Source organism: Sciurus vulgaris, assembly GCF_902686455.1.
Source record: "Sciurus vulgaris genome assembly, chromosome: 12".
NCBI classification, from domain to species: Eukaryota; Metazoa; Chordata; class Mammalia; order Rodentia; family Sciuridae; genus Sciurus; species Sciurus vulgaris.
In genome coordinates, this window is record NC_136473.1 from 96,451,945 (window position 1) to 96,468,996 (window position 17,052).

General features: G+C 36.6%; 1 protein-coding gene across 1 annotated transcript in view; it reads right to left on the reverse strand.

Annotated features, from left to right (window-relative positions):
- Positions 1-17,052, reverse strand: part of HMCN1 (hemicentin 1) — a 410,617-nt gene that overhangs the window by 177,253 nt on the left and 216,312 nt on the right. Inside the window, exons 16-24 of the mRNA XM_079108039.1 lie at positions 16,472-16,666; positions 15,215-15,310; positions 13,788-13,915; positions 12,222-12,366; positions 9,292-9,404; positions 7,499-7,658; positions 6,687-6,855; positions 3,274-3,401; positions 668-940 (exon numbers count right to left, since the gene is read on the reverse strand). Of these exons, the coding sequence (XP_078964165.1) occupies positions 668-940; positions 3,274-3,401; positions 6,687-6,855; positions 7,499-7,658; positions 9,292-9,404; positions 12,222-12,366; positions 13,788-13,915; positions 15,215-15,310; positions 16,472-16,666 (1,407 nt within the window). The remainder of the gene's footprint in view (positions 1-667; positions 941-3,273; positions 3,402-6,686; positions 6,856-7,498; positions 7,659-9,291; positions 9,405-12,221; positions 12,367-13,787; positions 13,916-15,214; positions 15,311-16,471; positions 16,667-17,052) is intronic.

Genomic DNA, 17,052 nt, shown 5'->3' on the forward strand with positions numbered 1-17,052 from the left:
CAGAAACCTGACAATCCCACCTAAAACAGGTAGCTCCCGGAAGCATAACCCCACACTAATTCTGCATACTGCATTTTTCTTGATCTGTAGTCTTTGTTTCTCTGTTTGCTTCCTGTCCACTCACACTGGGGTGGCTCATGAAAGCAGCCTTTATCGCTACTGTCTCACCACTGCCTAGAACATAACAAACTCCTGGCAGAAGTTCAGAGAACTTTTATTGCTTGAAAGAATAAATTTGAATATTAAAAACCTCAAAATAAGACCAATGTTAATAGGAGAGCAGTAGACCTCAATTTCCTGGGGACTGGTTTCGAGTTCACCCTGTCATTGTGAGCTGAAATCCTATTTTAACTCTGCCCACAATATCTCCCAAACCAAAAAGTGGGTGGGGCATTATCTCAGAATATTTTCATTATATATGTCATCCATAGCAACTTCATTTTCAAAAGTAAACATAGGAACATTGATGCAGATTTAGTAGCAGTATAAGGTTCCATATCCTTCTGGAATGGTTTTCCTTTCAAAATTAGAGTCACAAAATTTTTATATGGAAATCATCCTAAAGTAATCCAAGACTATTTAAGAATACAAATTCTGCACAGACTCTAAGAATTTTCCTTCATTCCCCAACCCCACCACACATATATGTTCCTATGCCCCCAAATACCTTGGACATGCAGTGTTATCTCTGCTTCATCACTGCCTGCGATGTTGGTAGCAACACATGTATATGTGCCAGCGTCCGAGGGCACTGCTTGGTTGATACTTAATGCTCCATCTGGATTGTTAACGCGCTGCACGCCATCAACCAGCACGGCACTGCCACCTTTAAACCAGGTGATCACAGGAAGAGGTGACCCCTGAGCATTACATGGAATATCCACTCTTTGACCAACTTGGACTTTCAAATGTTTGGGGCCATTCTGTATCTTTGGAGACACTGGAAAAGATAATTGAGAATTAATAATCCAATTCTTAAAAATTCCTTCCTTTTCTCAGTCTAAATGAGAGTCTCTTACCAAGAGGCAGCATGGAAAAGAAGAGTCATCTCAAGATCTGGACGACTTACTAGCTGTGTGATCCAGGGTAAGTCAACCGACTTCCTGACTATTTCTTTAATAATCCAGGCAAAATAACAGTGCATTGCAAGAATTGTAGGAAATAATAAAAATAAAATTCTTCATGCCAGACTTGAGGAATAGCAAGTGTTTAAAAGTGTTGTTTCCTTTAATTTATAAATAATTTAAGGTTTTAAACCCTTTGTGGCAATATAGATAATTTCTATAACATAAGAAAGTAAAACAAAGAGCAATTCTCTCCACATACTCAGTTTTTGTTCTCTATGTTGAAGAATTAGAAAGAAAAGTTCTCAAATAGCACTTCCTTAATTTTGGAGAAGAAAGTCACCCAAAACCTCTATCATTTTCTCTTACCTACCTACTTTTAGAAATTTAAATGGCATAGTCTATCAAAAAACGGGGAAAAGATTCTTGGTTTTCACATACAAGAATTATGTGGAATCAGCTAAGTCATAAGGATCTAATTGCAGTTTATGTACATTCATCCCTAAAAAGTTCTATTCTGTCCTTTTCAATATTTAATGAACACTTTCTAAAACTAGAACCTAGTAAGTTTGATAGTATTACTATCATCATTTTGTGAGAGAACTAAAGATAGGTGAGCTTAGGTTATATGCCTAATGCCCTACAGCTAGTAAATGATAGCTGTCATCTGATGTCAAACCCCAAGGTTAACGGGGCACTATTATAGCTCTGATCTGGGATTGAAATCAGGTCCATACTGCCTGAGATGATTTCTTCTGACATCTGGACACCTGACATCTACACAGTGCTGAATCATCAAATGACTGGATGAACTGTGATACTGTGGAGAGACAGAGCACACTAAGAGAGCTGGGAAGTAGTCAGAGTTGCAGGAAGCAGAACTTTTTCTGGTGCAGAGCTCTTTAAATACTGAAATGGCCACTTCAAAACTGTTAAATTCTAATTGGAGTGACATGAAATCTTAGAGTAATTTTGATTTGCATTTCTCTAATTACTAGAGAAGTTGAACATATTTTCATATATTTGTTGATGGATTGTATATCATCTTCTGTGAAGTGTCTGCTCACATCCTTAGTCCATTTATTGACTGGGTTATTTGTATTTTTGGTGTTTAGTTTTTTTAAGAATGGCAATTATCAAAAATATACGCAACAATAAGTGTTGGTGAGGATGTGGAGAAAGAAGGTCCACTCATATGTTGCTGGTGGGATTGCAAATTGGTGCAACCACTCTGAAAAGCAGTATGGAGATTCCTTATAAAACTTGGAATGGAACCACCATTTGACCCAGCTATCCCACTCCTTAGTCTATACCCAAAGGACTTAAAATAAGCATACTACAGTGACACAGCCACATCAATGTTTATAGCAGCTCAGTTCACAATAGCTAAATTGTGGAACCAACCTAGATGTCCTTCAATAGATGAATGGTTCAAGAAACTGTGGTATATATACACAATGGAATATTATTCAGCCTTAAATAAGAATAAAATTATGACATTTTCAGGTAAATGGATGAAGTTGGAGAATACCATGGTAAGCAAGATAAGCCAATCCCCAAAAAACAAAGGCCAAATGTTTCTCTGGTAAGTGAACACTGATATAACAGGGTGAAGGGTAAGGGAAGAATGGAGGAACTTTGGATTAGGCAGAGGTGAATGAAAGGAGGGGAGAAGGCAGAGGGGTGAGAAAGACCATTAAATGAAATGGACATCATTAGTCTATGTACATGTATGATTGCACAAATGGTGTGACTCTACATCATGTACAACCAGAGAAATGAAAAGTTGTACTCCATTTGTGTACAATGAAAAATGAATTCTGCTGTCACGCATAACTAGATAGAACAAATAAAAAGCAAAGCAAAACAAAACAAAACAAAAAACTATTAAATTCTTCTTGAGAATCTGGCTAGCTTCTACTAGTTTTTAATACTTTTTCTGCTCTATATCAACAAAGTCATAAGTGATCATGGACATCTAGTGAACAAAATATTTAATGCAGTTCCTTTGCAAAAAGGAAAAAGAGGGAAGTCATTTATGAATAGCAGATAAACTTTCATAGTAAATGAGAGAAAATTACAAGTCCTGTATTTTAGAAAATATTTCTATAATCACTTTCTATACCACCTGCAGGTTAACTATCAAACGAACTGGGATTTCCCTGTGTCCAGTCCACAAGTTACCCTAGGACTTCACTTCAAAACTCACCATGGACACTTAGTTTAACAGACTGAGTCACGTTTCCAGCAATATTTGTTGCAACACAAAGATACATCCCGCTATCAGAAATGCGTGTCTCAGTTATCTTCATAGAACCAGAAGGGAGGAACGTGTGTCTGAAAGGATAAACCACACATGAGACCCTGTGAATTCAAATACCCCCCCATGCAGCCAACTTCACTGTGGAATTGGTACTCTGCAAGCAATTTTGAAACCATTCTTCTAGGCACTATAGCATGCCATCCATAAAACTGTAAAAGATGGAAATTCTCAAAATTACCTTGTGTGATGTTTTTGCAAAATGAAACCAGTTTTGTTTTTTTTATATCTAACCTAATTGTCTAAAATCATCAAATAATTGTACATCTTTCTGCTTTCATAAATTGCAGTTAAATAAAATAAATGTACATTTTGGTAAATTTTGAATTTATTTTGAACATTTTATTATTTTTTCACAATGCTTCACAAAATACTTAGTGTGTTAAAATAAAACGTTAAAAAAGTACAGATACTTTGAATAGATTCTTCCTATCAAATAATAACACAGTGGATAAATAAGGTCTACATATAAAAATGTGTGATAATATTAATGTGATGTTAATGTAATTGCACATTATTGCACATACATTATACACACATTAAAATATCTTTGGACTAGTGAATATCAAAATTTAATATCAAAATTTAATATCATGTAATATCAAAATTTCTTATAAAGTTAAATAAAATGAAGTATGCTACTGGTCCAGAAATGCACAGCTGGATAAATAGTTAAGGACCTCCAAACAGACCAAGGCATTAGGAAGAAAGAGGATGTAATATGCAGTATCAGAGGTAGTATTTTAAAAGATAAAGAAAGGACTGATTATTCAAAATTATATGGGGTGATTACCTTTCCACATGGGAAAAAATAAATAAACAAAATTAGAACACTACCTAAGACCAAAAACAACAAAAAATTTGCATAAAGTCCAAAGTGTAAAGATTGAAACTTAAAAATGTGAATAAAATATAAGAGATTGTGATTACAATCTTACTGAAGATACAAAAAATACAAAGTAAAACAAGAATTGATTAATATAATGTTTCTTAAAAAATTTAAAACCTCCATACAACCAGACATCATACCTGAATAAACACAAAACCCTAGCAATAGACTGAGAAGATATTTTCAACACGTAACGATAGACAAAAGATTGTTCTGAAGAACAAATACGAAATTTTGCACATTCAATAAGAAAAAGATACGTCACCAGAAAACTTTGCAGCCAATTTAAAGAAGGAATTCACAGATAATACAAATGGCCAACAAATAGGTAAGTATTCCCAGCTCACTTGAAGTCATCTCATGAAAATTAAAACAATTATAAAATGTGTTTCACACCCATTTGCTAGCAAAAATATTGAAGTCAGTCAGTGCTGTGAGTTCAATAGAAAGTGGAAATATACAGCTCTGTTCTGCTGATGAAAGGGAAAATCAGTACGGCCCCTTTGGAAAGCAATTTAGCAGTGTCTACAAAGCTGGACATCGGGATGTTTCTGACCCAAAATGGTAGTTCTAAATATAGGTCCTAAAGAAACTCATGCATGTGTATGCAAAGAGCCAGATGAAAAGGCTTGTTTGTAAAAAGAATAAACAAACTATAACATCCATGAATGGGAGAAAGGATAAATAAAACTTAGAATATGCACATACTAGTTAAAGTCAATAAACTAGCTCTATATGAATAATAGTGGATAAATGTTGACATAATAGAGCAAGCAAGAAAATAATAATACACTATACATAACTGTGGTAAATTGAAAATCAGGTACATAAAACAAAATTAAAAATACAGAAACAGTTTTTCTGTACTACTTAAGGATATAAGGTATGTTTTCCCTAGGAAGGGAGAAAAGAAATTCTTATTGGGGAAGAAAACAATAGAACTTTAGCTTTATCTGTAATATTGCATTTTTTTAAATTAAAAAATATTCAATAAAGACTTTTTTTTCAGAGCTAGATGTGTAGAGCTCAGTGATAGAATGCTTGCCTAGCATGCACAAGGCCTGTGTTTAATCCCTAGCACTGCAAAAGTTTACTGTTTTCAGAAAAAAATTATAAAGTAATTCTTATTAACGTTTTCACACCAGTGGTAAGAGAAACTAACATGAATTTATGCCTTGATAATAATATATCAAGAGTCTGACAAATGATAGAGACTAATACTTATTCCACCAGTGACTTATGTCATGATATTGAGTTAAAATAGAAGTGGAGACCTAGAGACAGGGGATGTGAAATGCATATGTATGTTATCTTACATAATCCTCTCACTCTTCATCATGTAAGAGGCTCAGAAAGACTCTTTTAAAAAACTGCCAAAAATGTTGAGCAAGCTTCAAGTGGCAGAGATAAGTTTAAATTCACACCTGGATGGCCACAACAGTGCTCTTCTTAAAGCTCTGGCATGTTTCTTGCCAGGTCACTTAGCCTAGCAAATACAGGTTTAGTCAAGACTTACAAAACCATCTCATCAAAGTCAAGTCCTAGACTTCCAGTGCCTGATGTGTTTTCTTGCTCCTATGGAATTAGCAAAATTCTGGGTCTATATACCCTGGGCTGTCAGGGATCTACAACAAATCTGCTCCATTTTAATAACTATCTTGTAAAACATATCAGCAGGAAATCATGGCAAAGCTGAGTCTTAGCATTTCTTCCACTAAAAAGTGATTTAGAAGGGCTGACACAGTGTACATCTTAAGTTACATTAAGGAAAAAAAAAAAAAAAAAAAACATTGGTCATGTAGGACTGTGCTCATGCTATACTTTCCACCAGGTGTTTAAGACCAAGTTGGCCAAAACTGACCTTGTTCCTATCTACTCTTAATAGTCAGCTGGGATTCCTCAGAGATCATTCTTGGGGACATGTGTGAAGCCTCTTGGCTCCTTCAGCTTTCCTCTATAAGTGGTGCCAACTGCTAGGATGGGTCAGGGTCCTGCTAACCATACGTGGTTTCTCCTGAAAGCATCGGGGACATTTCCCTCTCCAATGACCCTCCTCTTTGCAGAATATGCAATGATGGTTGACTTCCTTTTCTCTAGGGTTGTTGCCTAAAGCTAGATCCTTGTCCCCAATGCCAATCCAATAGTGAGGACACAGTTTTGAGGAAAAAAAAAAAAAAAAAAAAAGGGAAGGTTTTTTTGCTTTGCTAGCAAAGTGGAAATACAGGGGACTACTGTCCCAGAGGCTGTGATTCTGTCCATCAGTAGAAACAGTAGCTATATTTTCTATAGTCTCAGATGTAGACATGAATTAAACATCAAAGTTATTTTTTGAGACATGTGAAAATCTCAACAGGCACAGCCATCTGTCCCCAAACCCTTGTTTCCATGTGAAATGATTTCCCAGGTCTCCTACCTCGGGGAGAACGGTGAGATGAGTTGGGTCTCTTTGGCCCAGGTAATTATGGGTGGGGGTAAGCTCTTCACCTCGCAGGGGAGAGTCACCTCCTCCCCTGCCAGGACGGAGATCTCAACAGGCTTGTCCTGGGACAGTCCTCGCTGGTCTCCAAACACTCTGGGCCTTACTGAAATAAACACACATCAGGGGAGGGACACTGTACACTGCAGAGAAAGCCTATTATAATTGACATTAAAACACAAACTACTAATGTTCTTAAATAAGTTATTTAAAAAAATGTTTATTCCCAAGTTTTAAGGCCTATCTAAGACTTTCCATTAGTACTTCCATGGCGAGAGCTGAAAGGAAAATGAGGAGCACATCTCCCTTGGCAGCGACTCCCTTCAGCTCATGGGAAGAGGGCTGAAATGTCCTTCTAGATGCTTCCCTAGGTAAAAGTGACCTGTACTGGCAGCGCACCACTTAAGACACAGTTGAGGCTGGGCTTTGCCAGGAGTTTTAACTAAATGCTGTTACTGAAGAGCATTGTGTGTAATAAGCAGCTTCTTGGGAGAACACCATAACATTTCCCCCCAAAGACTATACAATCACATTTCTTAAAATCAGAATTTTAAGTGGAGGTGATTATAGTTGGCAGAAGTAATGCTTTTTTTTTTTTTTTTTTTTTTTTTTTTTTTTGTAAAAAATAAAGAACGAACTTGGGGGATTGGTTTGCTCTGGGTACGGCTGCCTGGTACTGGTGCTCAAGAAAGACTCATGAGCGCTGGCACTGGTGGCGTGTCAAGGGCAGCTTCTCCAGCGGCTCTCACCGTAGACGGTCAGCTGCACCTTCCTCTTGGCGTAGCCAGCCGCGTTGGTGGCCGTGCAGACGTACTCTCCGCTCTCCTCCCCACTGGGTGACACCACGTATAGACTTCCATCAACCCCTGCCGAAAACTTAGCGCTGCCCGTAGAAATCAGCTCTCCTTTCTATAAACATAACAAAGAGCCAAAGTTTTAAAAAGATACTGAAGGAGTGACTTCATGTCTGGAAGATGAAGAGAGAAACAAAAACATCTCCAAGCAGGGAAAAACTAGATTTAAAAAAATGCTAACTAGAAGAGAGTTATTTTTAAGAAAAATAAGACCAAAGAACTAAAGGTGGTATTTCTCCATACCAAACCAGGGCCCTTGTATTCCAGAGCTACTTAAAAAGGGAGAGAATAGCAGTAGTCATAAGGGATCATGGCAGAGCTGATGTTCTGCCAGGCTCTGTCCTGAATACTTATGTGATTTAACTGTTCTAACACAACAATCTTACCAGAAGGAACTAGCTCAACCCCCATTTTACAGTTCAACATAATAAAGCACAAGGAGAGGGAAGTGGGAAAACCTGCCCAAGACCACAAATCAAGCCAGCAGCAGAATTGGAATTGGAATCCCAGAAGCAAGTGTTTGGAGCCCAAATTCTTAACATTGGTGTTCGACCACAGCACAGAGGCCACCTGGGAAGATTTCATTTTTGCATTTTCTTTAAAATGTGTCAAATTTCTACTTGGTGCCAGACTCTGTACCAGTTGGGGATCAGCTTCGCCATTGTACATTTGTGTCAAAAATATTAAAATGTTCACCTTTTTGCTTAAGTATAAATGTTAACACCAGCTTCTCTATATTTTGGATTTCTACATGGACAGAATCAGAAGGAAGGCAAAGCACCTCAGTTGTAGTGTTAACTGCACAAGTGCCACATTTCATTATGACATCATCATATGTTACTCTATATCTGCCAGGTTCAAATTGATTTACAGAAAATACTCCACGGCTGTGGCCAAAGATGGAAAGGACTTCCTCAGGAAATGGGTCTTCCTTGCCACATTAATACAAGTGAAAGCTGGACCACTATGTGACAGAGAGACAGGGGAGAAAGTGAGTTTGTAAATGTGTCTTGCCATTTTTAGTCATACATAGAATATTTGATGGTGCTCTAGAATCTTACGAGAAGGAAAATCCATGCGGTAAAGTCACTTGGAGAGCCCCTGAAAAGGTCTTTAGTGACATCACTTACCTGAGGTTTAGAACATATTAGCAACACCACAGTGAACACTTTAGTGGGGTGTCCTGTGTATCTAGAATAATTCTAAAGACTTTGTGGGTTGTAGCAGAGCCTTCTAACCCCTTGCCACATCCCCTCACCCCTCTTGATTTAAGTGCAGATCTAGTGGAGGGCTCCGTGCTCTGGGTGTCAGGGTCACTCATAGTTCTTGCACAAAAGTCTCTGCATTGAGGCCTTACGGTTTTATCCAGAGCCCCAGAAGGCTTCACAGTCTGTTCATGGGTAATGAGGAAATGCAAGGATGTGAGCTCCTCTGGGGGGTCACATGTCCTGTGACCTCTGATGAACCCCATGTCTATCAGAGTGATCCTTCTGAGATGATCTACATTGTTTTGTGGAGCGTCCTTAGCACATGGAAGCATATTAGCCCAGCCATGGAGAAAGTCAGCTCAGTGAAGCCCTGTATCAACTTCCTTTCCTGAGTCTCATTCCCTCACCTCCTCTGGGGATCACTTTCCAACTAACTTCACATTCTGCTCTTCAGGAAATACCACTAGATGTATCATTTACCTTGGACCAGATGATAGTGGGTTTGGGAATTCCACTTGCTTTGCATGGTAAGGTTACTGGAACACCTTCGATAGTACTGAGTATCTGCTGTCCATGTTGAATTGTTGGCAGAACTGAAAAGGAAAGTGAGATTCGTAATCTGAGCATCTGTTTTTCCCTAAAGTATCATACCTTTAAAACTGAACATTTTCAGTTTATATTTAATGTTTATAAATTGAGCAATGATTTAACATTTCCTGATAGACATATAAGGTAAGGAGAGTGCTCAACAAAGAAAATACAAGAGCTATGATCTTGGCAAATTTAATACAAACTTAAAAGCAAGAATTAAGTGATGTCTAATACGCTGACCTATCTAACAAAAATAAAAGAGAAATGAAGAAAAATCATTCTTTTCCTGGAAACCTAAGATAAAATTACACCCAAAGAGGTATACATTCAACAAATATCTTTGATCACTGTCCATTACCCATCCAGAGAAATGGGCTGTTTCTCTACTACCTATTAATTATCTATCTATTCAAAAAGTCATCTAGTGGGTTAACTACATTTAACCTGGGCTGGGGAAGAATAATTTTCTTAAAAGGTTCATCAGTAATACTTGAGAGACCTTAGAAGTTTACATTTTAAACTCTAAAATACAAGATAATAAAGTCAGTATTTTTCAGTAAGAACAACAACATACCTTTGTCTTTAGAAAGCAACTGAAGAATTAGCATTATGTGAACAGAAGCAAAAGGAAAAAGAAGAATGTTAATCATGCCCTCCTGGGTGAATCATAATTCAGCAGAACCAATTCATTCATACAGATGTGATCAATATGCAGTCTTCTCAAAATAATGATTTTCTTTTTTTTTTTAAAGAAGCTTCCATGCCTGCTAGTTTTCAGATGCTTGTTGTGCATCCTCTGGGAAGATGTGACTAGAACTGCTTCCTGGAGCTCAATTACTCATAATGTCTTTTGCTTAAAATCAAAATTTTCCAGATCTGTCACACTACCCTAGAATAGAACTTTGCTAGAACAGGAGATTCCAGAGACCTCAGTGCAAAAATTCCTAGCAAGGATTAAGTTAGGTATACTATTACTCATATTTTCCTATGGCTGGGATTATTCTTTAGATAATTTCTTCTTAAAGAATTGGCAGTAAATGTATAGCCCTAAACAAGAATGCCAGGCTACTCACTAAAGCAAGAAATTTAATTACCAGAATCATGATGGAACATTCAATTTTCAAACATGCTGTCAATTTGTGGCAATGTGAAGTAGGCCATTTTCTTAACTCTTTATCAAGCTTGACAGCAAAAAGGAAAAGTAGCAAATTTAGGCCAGTTTTGAAATCTGATGATATGTGGGTTAAGGAAAGAAGTTTATTTCCAGATTGCCAATCTACATAAATCAATATGACAAACTGCTTTGTCGTTTCAATTTGCATTTATGTTTGCATCCGTCCATTCATTCTTTTAAGAATTAGTTGAGAACCATCAACCAACCTTCTTCAGAGTGGAGAGGTGGAATGATGGAAGAATGAACCGCTAATAAATAGAAAAGTGGTATGAAGAAGCTGCTGTGCTGTATCACCTCCATTGCCTAAATGACCCACGGTTTAGGGAATACCAAGTAGATGGGTTGATTTTTCAACCTCATGGACTAAATTAGTTGTCCATTTTGGACTAAAATAGATGAACAAATGCTGTGAAATGACCTCTAAACTTTATTATAATTTCTTGCATCATGATAAACCACATCATTGGTCTGTATGTCTTCTCACTTCTGATCCAGCAGACCTCATGCTATCTCTCCTTCACCTGAGTAAAATTTGGCCTCTGAATCCTGGTCAACACACTTTTCTTGGCAGTCACTAAGAAGCTAAAGGGAGATGATATGAGGATGCTCCTGCACTAAATTCTTAAACTAACCCATGAGCACCCTCCAGGAAATCTATGGGCTGCTCTTTAAAGACAGTTACAAAATATCTCCTCTGTCATTATATGTTTACTCTTTTAAGTCATTTTAGTATTTCTTCAAATAATATTTCTTCAAGAATATCTCAGGTGATGTTAGTGGACAGGTGTATAAAACAGAGAGAGAAGGAGAGAAACAGTCATAAATAAAGAAGATGTTCTGCATTCACTGAAAATTTCCGACCAAGCAATATTTGGAAACTTCTGAATTGTAGAATTTGTGTTCTAAAGACTGAATCAATTACTAAACTAAGTTTCTATGCAATTTTCTTCCCTATGACATTCAGCCCTGCACACAAAGCTATTTTAATACTACCCTTTTCTTTTTTAAAAAAAGGACTGTGCAAAGTTTTTAAAGGAAAGATACAAAAAAGTTAATGACAATTTCTTAAACTATGAAGTTGTCCCTTATTTATTGGGATTTAAAATAGCTGGCAACTTCTAGTCATGAATGGAAAAAGGCTGCCTCTGAATTTTCTTATTTGTGACCTTTGTTCTTTAACATGCAAGAATATTGTTTGGTACATATGAGGTGACCTTTAGAAAAACTTAGGTCATCTCTAGCTCAAACACAAAGAGGTCATTAGGAAGGACATCTTGTTACACAATCCCCTCCACCCCAAATAGGCTATTTTGAATAGTATAATACATTCAGCTTGCCTGAAATTAAGAAGTATTTTTAAACACAATTCTTTGAGAGCTGAGTTCACTTTTATCAATTAAGAAACCACCCACAAAAGCCCTTGGCCAGACTCAGATTGGTAACTCCCAAGAATGTCATTTTGTGTACATAAGAGAAGGAAATCTGGAAATAGCATTAGCAATGTAGATATTGTTCAAGAAATATAAAATAACAACTAGGAAAGATATCTACTTCTTATAATTAGAAGCACAGAGTTATTTAATGAAAACATGAGCCCAGCTTTACACAAAGTTTGGAAATGATTACGTGGGGTTGTCTCTCTTACCATGCACAACCACAGAGGTAGTCTTGTTATTGGCTCCGGCAACGTTACTGGCCACACAAGTATATTCACCTTCATCCTGAAGTCGGACTCTTTCAATATGGAGGCTCCCATCGCTGCGCACAGTGATGTAAGGGTTTTGGACCAGCTTAAAGGAATACAAAAAGTCATGTTGAATTTACAAAGGAAAGGATTGGTCTGAGCCAAAACTATAGCTGTTCTTTTTTTCCAGTTGGATTATTAAATATCTTATAAAACAACACAATATTTTAGCACCATTAATTTAAAAACGTGGAACATAAAAATGTTACCAAGAGCATATCATTTAATCCTCATTTGCCTCCAAAACTTAGGCCTCCTAATATTTATCAGAGAGCTATGCACATTCTTGAAAAAGGAAAGAAAGATACACTACTTATTTCACATTTCTGCAAATTTCATTATCACTCAGGACTCAAATTTCACTACCAATTTTTACTTTTTGGCTTACGTTGTGCTTTTCCAAGAAGACTTTCACCACTAGCAAGATATCTGATATTTTTATTTTGGCACATAGGCACTTATTCACACTGAGGGAGAGTGACTTACTCTCAACACCCACCCTGGTCAGCTAAGAGACTCAAATATCATTGGAGACTGGGTGACACAGGTATTGTGTCAGAGGAGGCTGGCCATGTTTTCAGGTAAGAATTATCACCTCTGTATCCATACCATTTATGCAAATTGCATACAGGATATAATAGTACTCAACTAGAATTATCCTATGAGGGCATTTCTTTCTAAGTGAGGTATACTAATTTTCCTCAAGTTTCCATGCAAACATGAACAGTTTTACAACTTCTTCCATGGAGTGAATTCTGGAAGGAGAAAGTGAGTCTCAATACTCCAGAAATGGTAGGAAAAATGCTTTGACCTTGATTAAGATGTATTGCCAAAGACAGCATGTTCTCAGAAAAAAGTTGTGGAATTGTACAACATCCTATCAGAATCAAAAGTTATCCACAAAAAAATGATATACTATAGCTCTACATTCTTAAATAGTTCATGATAATGTTTGAAGTAAATCAGAAGAGAGATTACTATATAAAATAAAGGAATTTTACGGGAATTTAACACTTCATAACATGCTGCAAAGAAGGGTATAAAATATTTAAATGCTACGAAAATAGGAACTTAAGTTTTTACATATTCTAAAAGTTTATTACTGACACTGAATTAAATGTAAAATTATAAACTCATACCATTGATTATTTCTTCAACTTCTTAGTTGTAGGTGGACACAATACCTTTATTTTATTTTTATGTGGTACTGAGGATTGAACCCAGGGTCTCATGCATGCTAGACGATCACTTTACCACTGAGCCACAACGCCAGTCCCTATTTCTTTAATTTCTTAATCCCCAAATAATATGAACGATAGAAACACGTTAACTATAAAGAAATGTCTTGGTAGACTTACAAAACATATTTTTGCTTATTTAGTAAACTGATATTTCAGTGGTTAGAATGCATTACTCTTTACTCAAGAAAATTATAACGATAATTACACATATTTGAAATGCTCTTACCATGGCTGAATTCTTAATCCACCGACGTTCTGGAATGGGGTTTCCAGCCAGCAGAGTACAAGGCAAAGTAAGCTGCTGTCCTTCAATAACATTGGCCACCGAGGGGCTGATTCCAATGAGAGGAGCAACTAAGTCAGAGAGAGTACAGGCATCTTCAACTCCATTTCACTCAAAGAAGGGCAAACTATTTTATAGGCCCAAGTGACCTCTAATTAAACTATAAGAAGTTTCCACGAACAAAGTTTTTAAATGAAAACACGTATGGATTTGAATGTAGAAATAAAGGATCCTTCTAAGCAGAGGGAATGGCAAATTGATAGGTAATTATAAAGAAGTAAAGAAAATGAATGTGAATGTCTACTGCAAGAAGTGTTGTGGCAAGAGACCTCAATGTGTCCAGTAGACAGATGGAGAGGGACAAAAGCATTTGTGAAGGGAAAAGTGAAATCATCACAATAACTTTAAAAAAATTTTTCTTAGTTGTTGATGGACCTTTATTTTATTCATTTATTGATATGTGGTGCCGAGAATTGAACCCAGTACCTTACGCATATGAGGCAAGTGCTCTACCACTGAGCCACAACCCCAGCCCCAGAATAACTTTTTGATAAATATTTATCTCAAAACTGTGACTAGACTGGAAGGAACAGGAACAATTGGGAGGCTGTTATAACAGCTTGAGCAAATAAAACTGTGGACTCTCTGAGATGGAAAAGGAAAGAGATCCTGGAAATGTGTCCTTTTCTAGAAACCAATGAATACATGTAATATAAATCAAAGCAAAATCTCTAAGTGATTTTACTTGGAAAATTTAGGTATACACAGACAAATGAAGAAAAATTATAAAAGGTTATCAATGAGAAAATGCACTGACATCAAAAATCACATTACATGCTATTAAACAATGTAGTGTTGAGGCAAAAAATTATTCTACAGAATAGATACAGGAATACAAACTCAGCATATGATCAAATGGGTATGCATTTTAATCAGTGGAAAGAGAAAATTCAATAAATGATATTGAATCAAATGTCTCACCATTTGGAAATGAAGTACATTCTGTTCTTACTTCATATCATACACGCATATAATTCTACATGGACTAGAATGATAAATGTGAGGTAAGCAGAAAAGAACTCCACCACTCTAGTGTGTGTGCATGTGTGTGTGTGTGTGTGTGTGTTCACAATTAGATTTGAACCAATTTATTTAAATATAAAATGGAAGATGAGGAGCTTGGAACAGATAATCTTTAAGGAACTTGCTGTTCTCAATAGTCTATGAAATGGAGTAGTGGACAAAATTCCAGTCGAGTCATCAGGTCTTTCTCTAGTTTTAAAACAATAAAAAGTGGCACAGGCAAAAGATGTAGTGAAGGAAGTCTGATAGTTTTGGAGAGTGGTGTCTAGACATTTAATTGATCTTACCAAGTCCGGTCACTGTAATCGTTGTCTGCGACTGGATCTTTCCAAACTGGTTTTCAGCCTCACAAATATAGGTTCCTTTATCGCTTGCCCATAAGTCTAAAAAGAAGAACTCATTTATTCATTCAGTACCATTTCTGAAGCCTTAACTGTGTGACAGGCACAGTGCTGAGACCTGTGGCAGAGATGTATGGTACTGCTGTCTGCTAGTTCCCATTCTGAGGGAGGAGACACAGAGAGGAATCAGCAATCACCCCAAGTGCTCAATGAGTTTCCAACAAGGAGCCGTGGACACACATAGGAGTGCGTGACTGTATGTGGGAGATGTAGAGAAAGATGCACATCAAAGGTAACACCTGAGCTATTCCACAAAGAGTGGAGGGAACAGAGAAAGGACACTCCAAACCTAATGCAAAAGCATGGCTTGAAAACATCAAGGTCTGCTCAACGAACGGAAAGTTGCTCCACCAATTAGAGCTTACAGCAATATTGATTGGGGGCAATTGAAAAGTCTGCAGAGGAGACTGTTTTAGTTGGCCTAGACATTGGCAGAGTCTACTTGCATTTGGTAGGCAAACACTAGAGAGGCAGAACATGAGGCATATGCACAAAAGAACAATTATCTCAAGTCCCACAGGAATTTTAACAGTTCCACTGGAAATTCATAGATTTGGTCTTACGATTACATGAACCTGATTCTGTTTAAGTAGAAGAAAGAGAACTTCAACAAAAATTGTTCATCATTGAAGAAAATCACTTTACTAGCTTGAAGTTTGGGAGTCACCCATACCCTGTAACAGTCTGCATTTGAGCTGTTAAATTCATGGTGACATAAGCATGAATATCATGTGGACACTGCCAGAGCATTTACCTACTGACACACATATCGCTTTAATATGGGTTACTCTTCCTTATTTTTCTTTTGTACTACATGTTGAATATTAGAATAATTTTCATTATGTAGGTAGAAGAAATACATGAATTTTTTCAAGATAGTAACAGTGTTACAAAACATTTGTAATTAAAGACAGTATCAGGGGCAATCAGGGTGGGGGCTACTTAACTTCAGGTTGTTGGGTGGGTCAGAGGCTGAAGCTGAAATCTTAGAGGGTGTGGTTTTTATTTTGTAAGCATAGGGAAGACTTTAAATAGGGCGATGAATATAATCTTGTAAATATTATAACCAGAACAAGTATAGTCTAACCAATTGATGAGATAGAAACATACTTATTTGTATAAAATATATTTCCTTTAACCTACTTAAAATAAAGAGAGCTCCTGTTCTTAGTTGGCTGATGGAACTAACTGAAAAAGGTCTTGAGAAAATTGGCATGTTGTCCAGTCTCCGCCACTTGATCCTTGGTTCTGGATAACCCTGAACATAACAAGGTAATGTCACATTTGAGCCAATTTCTGTAGACACATCAGCAGGCTCTTGTATGAAAACTGGAGGTGCTGGAAGATATTAAAAACAAACGACAAAAGTCATTGTTATAGTATGTGAGTACATTAAATATAAACTTTATTGTCAACAGACTGAATTTCAATCAAATCATTTATAAAATATTGTAAATTTACCCTATAATTAAGCCTGTCTGATATAAAATAGCTTTGCTATCTGATATAAAAATTCATTTGCTTTATAAATGAATGGAGATAACAAGAAGTTCAATTATTTCCTTAAAGCAATAAACAATATAGAGAATTGAGATCCAGATCACCTTATACAAAGATAATCTTTCATTTTAGCACTTCATTTTCAATTTTAAGTTTATGTTACACTGCCCAAACTTTAAGACTTTCTTGTAAATAAATGAATCTTGTAATGAGAGATTTTCAAT